Consider the following 4,363-nt stretch of genomic DNA (forward strand, 5'->3'; position numbering starts at 1 on the left):
TAGAAATGATTAATCCGAACCACGTAAAAATCTCCGTGTCATTTATTTTTTGCAATTTATTGCATGTTTAGAAAATTAATATTTTTTATGCAGATGAATAGTAATCGTGAACAGTAATGTTAAACAGTATTTCCGAAAATTAATTAAGTTGTTCATTTTAGGTTTTTAATTGCCTACACCTTTTTGCAACAGATCTTTATTCCTTTCAAACAATTCTTTAACATAGTCTAGATTTCTTCTTCTTCAAGTGTTGATTGACTAGTTTCAAGAAACTCTCCAAGCCCCAGGATGAGTTCTCTAAGCTTCCTAAGTTGACTGCTAGGTGTTGTCCTAAATTGATTAATCAGTCTACAATAAAGTTTTCTACTCTTCTATTTACCATTTATTATGCTTCCAAGACTTCCTATGTCACTACAATATTTACAAAAATAATTAGCATATTCATAAAAATATCTTATATACTTCATTATTATCTTTTCTAACTAGATTATTACCTATTATCTCTAATTTTTCTAGCTCTCCTACTTTGTTTTTAAACTCTTGGGGCCATTTATTAGACTATAAGCACTCAACTTCGTTTTCTACACTCATAATATCTTGTAAGTACATGTGCACCTCTTCGTCATCTAAAATTTCAACTTCTCGGCTTTCTAATTCATGACTTTCATGAACGTGGCTTCCTAGATCATTATGCTTATTTAAATCTTTATGGTTTTCCTGCTTATTTTCTACGATACTTGCCACTTTTAATAAAGATTCAAAAGATTGCACATCTACTCCTTTCTCTAGCATTAATGTTTTCATTTCATACGACAAAATATGTGATTCATATTTGGGTTGTATGAATGTTGATTTCTTAAAGAAATATGAGGTCAACAATGTTTTAAGAAGCTGAACGAAAGGAAAAATAATAGAATGGGTAGCGAGTGTGCTAATTATATATATATATATAATCGAACTACATGACAAGCGCTTTATTTGGAAATAATGGCAAGTAAAAACATACACGATAATAAGGATTCTTAATTATTGTTCGATAGGGATGGGCTTAGGATCAAAGAGACTAAACGATCTTTAGTGACCCCATTTGATGATCCAATGCCATCTTCATGCTGATAAATGCATTGTGCAGTTCTTGCCATGTTTAAGCACATTTTCATCAATGTATTTGGGAGGCAATTACTTTTAGCGATTCTATTCTCATTCAGCTTCTTCCACGAATAGTTTAATAAACCTTGTATGCGGTCTCTTGCTTCTTCCGTGGATATGCCTTTTTCATTCATGCAGCACTGAACAGATTTTACCACATCCCCTCTCTTAATCTCAACCTATACATTTATAGATGAAGACAACAATAACTATATTATTTAATTAAGCATATTTCTTTTTTTCAAAATATACATACATGCATATATATATATATATGTGTGTGTGTGTGTGTGTGTGTATGTATGTATGTATGTATGTATGTATGTATGTATGTATCGGATCAGAGTAGTCACCTTGGAAGTTCCCAAATCATTGCTAAGTCGAGTAATTTGTGATGACCAATAGATAACCTCATAGCCATCTTTGAGGCAATTAATTAGTGAATGTTTAGTTAATTTGCATTCTTTGGGTGGTAGCAGACACGCATGGACGATGGCTGCAGGGCCTGCCACAGAAGTCCAGGCATTTTCTAAATACTCGTTCAAAGTTGGCTTGTGCCCTCCACTAAACCATCTTGCTTCTACCAAATACGATCCACAAAGGTTTGCCCACTGCAATAAAATAATCATAAGATATGCATCAATCATCATTAAATTAATAGACGTTAAAGAAATTCATTGTATGATTAAAGTCCAAAATAGCAACCAAACTCGTTTAGTAACAGGGAGCCTTAAAGAATGAAAAATTCAAAATGTCCTAGCATATTATTAGCGACCTCATTCTTAATGTAAGACAGCAAATTCAGGCCATGATTTTTGAGAACATCATATGCCAAGTCATTTCCAAAGTTGAACATAGCCAAATAGCAAATCTGCATATAATATGGCAGTTTCTCCATGGCCCCAATATTCCACCTGAAAAAAAAGGGTCAGCCATATAAATGTAGGAAATATTATTAGCTAAAAGGTGTGTGCTTAATAATCCAATCTCCAAATATGTTAATTATTGCACCTTTTTACTGCATCTGTGAACAGTTCAAGCTCATTTAATGATCCATATATATCATACATGTCATCAATGGCCGTTAAGATGCATACAAATTTGGTGAGTTCAATCCTGCATTTATTAAACTGGGGCTCAAAAACAATGCCCATTGCCCACAAATAGTTCTCCATCAATCTGTCTCTTGAGAATGATAATGTCTCTTTGAAACCCAATTCTCTCCACCACCTACACAAATTAAATAACGATTACATTAAATTTAATAATTGGAAATACATACATTTATATATATATATATATATATATATATATATAGACACACACACACACGCATCTTCACGAAAGCAGTTTTATAGATGCAAGCTGACCGACCTTGCCAACTCCTTAAGTTCTTTCTGGTGTATGGATTGTACTAAATTGAAATCCAACTTGGCTAGCTCCAGCAACAACGCCAAATTTTTTGGATCATCTGTTGGGTATAAATCGATGAAATTTTGAGCCTCATTTCTTTGCATTCTCCAATACAGTGGGATATCAAGTGATTGCTGTAATTTTTCAGTAAGAAAATTAGTCTCCAACTTCCCTGATAAGTAATCATTTAGGTGTTTAGTGCTGAAGCTCTTGGCTTCCTCTAAAACATCTTCTTGAACTGATCCGAGGAATGAAGCTTCATATAAACTCAAAAGGCCTGTTATATCCCCTTCTAAACTCTCACTGAACTTCCCATCCGCGTTTCTGAATTTGTCGAACACATCTGCTTAATTTATACCATGCATGATCCACAAAAATAAGAATCACAAATATAAAAAATAAGGAAAGATTTTGTATATATGTTAACCAACCTGTGCTAATTGAATGGCCATGTTCCCGTAGAAGCCGAAAAGACAATGCTGTTTCATTGAGATCCTTGAGTGTACTAACATCTTTTGTGAGTAAATTTATAGCCTCTTCAATCTCTTGTTCAAAATGATAAGCCACTCCCAACCTCTGCAATGAGTCAATTAGCTTTAATCTGTCGTAAGATCCTTTGGTGGATGAAAATAACTTCTTAACCTCTTGCTTTAACTTCTCCAATCGGCCGGCATACAAATCATACTGGTAGATACGTACAAACATAAGCTAAATTGATGTTGGAAACAATGTAAATAAGATAGCTTGTTAAGCAAATGAATATTAATAAATGCATTAATTCTAGTTACTTACTTTATAATCGGTGGTAAATGACTCTATGAGTTCAGGACTCCAGATGCTAGGATGGTAATTAGCCGACCGCCGTTGATTCACTTGCGGCGGTTTAGCAGAGATATTAGAAGCAATAATTCTATTTAATCTTGATTGCCCATTTTTGCCTCTTGCGGCAACACTTGGTGAGAACAAGATTTTACAAGCATGAACACTGACAACACTTGATGTGTAAGTGACGGAAGCTAATTTTATTTTCATATATATATGTATATATGTATATATTTATGCAATCGAGCTAAGTGATTGCAAAAAGATGAGATATTTTTTGAATTTCAACAAATCTTGTTGGAGTGTATATGCAATAAATCTAAACAATAATTCAATTGCAAGACAGTGCTAGTGATGAACACTTTCATGGGAAATGCGAGAAATTTATAAGCACAAAGTTTGACTGTTTTATTAATAAAAAAAATAAAAATAACAAAAAGTTGACTATCCACCTTTGACCATACCCCTTTTTTTAACATATGTGAAAAATTAAATAAATAAAAAGAGGCGGTTAAGAAGTTAATAAAAGTAAAACAATAAGCTGAGAAACAGGGAACATATACACACACGTGTGAGAGAGTGAGAGAGAGAAGTTGTCAATCCAATCCAATCCAATCCACGGATTGATTAAATTCAATCCAAAATATAATTTTTGAATAAATTAATTAATTTATTTTTATTAAAATTTTGTAAAATTATAAATTTTAATAAAAATAATTATTACAATTTTATAAAATCTAAATTTAATAAAAATTAGTTGAACACATCAATTAAGCGTAGCTACATGCGAGCATGATAACCTTTTTAACGTTAAATTTAATGAATTCCATTACAAAAACCTATTGATGGTCCCACTTTAAAACTCACTGAATGAATTATCCCACCACTTATAGCTTAGTTGAAAGAACGTTTTATGTGTTGTAACAAGAAATGTGAAAAGTTAAAAAGGCATGCGAGCATAGAAGCTCGATAGGAAGCT

The 4,363-nt window shown here is 32.6% G+C and overlaps 1 protein-coding gene across 4 annotated transcripts; it reads right to left on the reverse strand.

Annotated features, from left to right (window-relative positions):
• Positions 1 to 929: 929 nt before the first annotated feature.
• LOC112097678 (probable terpene synthase 9) lies at positions 930 to 3,719 on the reverse strand. 4 transcript variants are annotated; one of them, XM_024182994.1, is made up of 7 exons: positions 3,355 to 3,719; positions 2,994 to 3,246; positions 2,524 to 2,905; positions 2,161 to 2,379; positions 1,925 to 2,063; positions 1,503 to 1,760; positions 930 to 1,328 (listed from the first exon to the last, which is right to left on the reverse strand). In XM_024182994.1, the coding sequence occupies exons 1-7, from the start codon at positions 3,592 to 3,594 to the stop codon at positions 1,023 to 1,025; spliced, it is 1,797 nt and encodes a 598-aa protein (XP_024038762.1). In that variant the 5' UTR covers positions 3,595 to 3,719; the 3' UTR covers positions 930 to 1,022. The 4 variants fall into 4 exon arrangements, with proteins under 4 accessions (XP_024038762.1, XP_024038756.1, XP_024038753.1 ...); XM_024182988.1 differs by having other exon boundaries at positions 2,524 to 2,908; positions 3,355 to 3,601; XM_024182985.1 differs by having other exon boundaries at positions 2,994 to 3,270; positions 3,355 to 3,601.
• Between the last annotated feature and the right edge of the window lie 644 nt (positions 3,720 to 4,363).

Source organism: Citrus clementina, unplaced genomic scaffold (assembly GCF_000493195.1).
Source record: "Citrus clementina cultivar Clemenules unplaced genomic scaffold, Citrus_clementina_v1.0 scaffold_9, whole genome shotgun sequence".
Taxonomy (NCBI): Eukaryota; Viridiplantae; Streptophyta; class Magnoliopsida; order Sapindales; family Rutaceae; genus Citrus; species Citrus x clementina.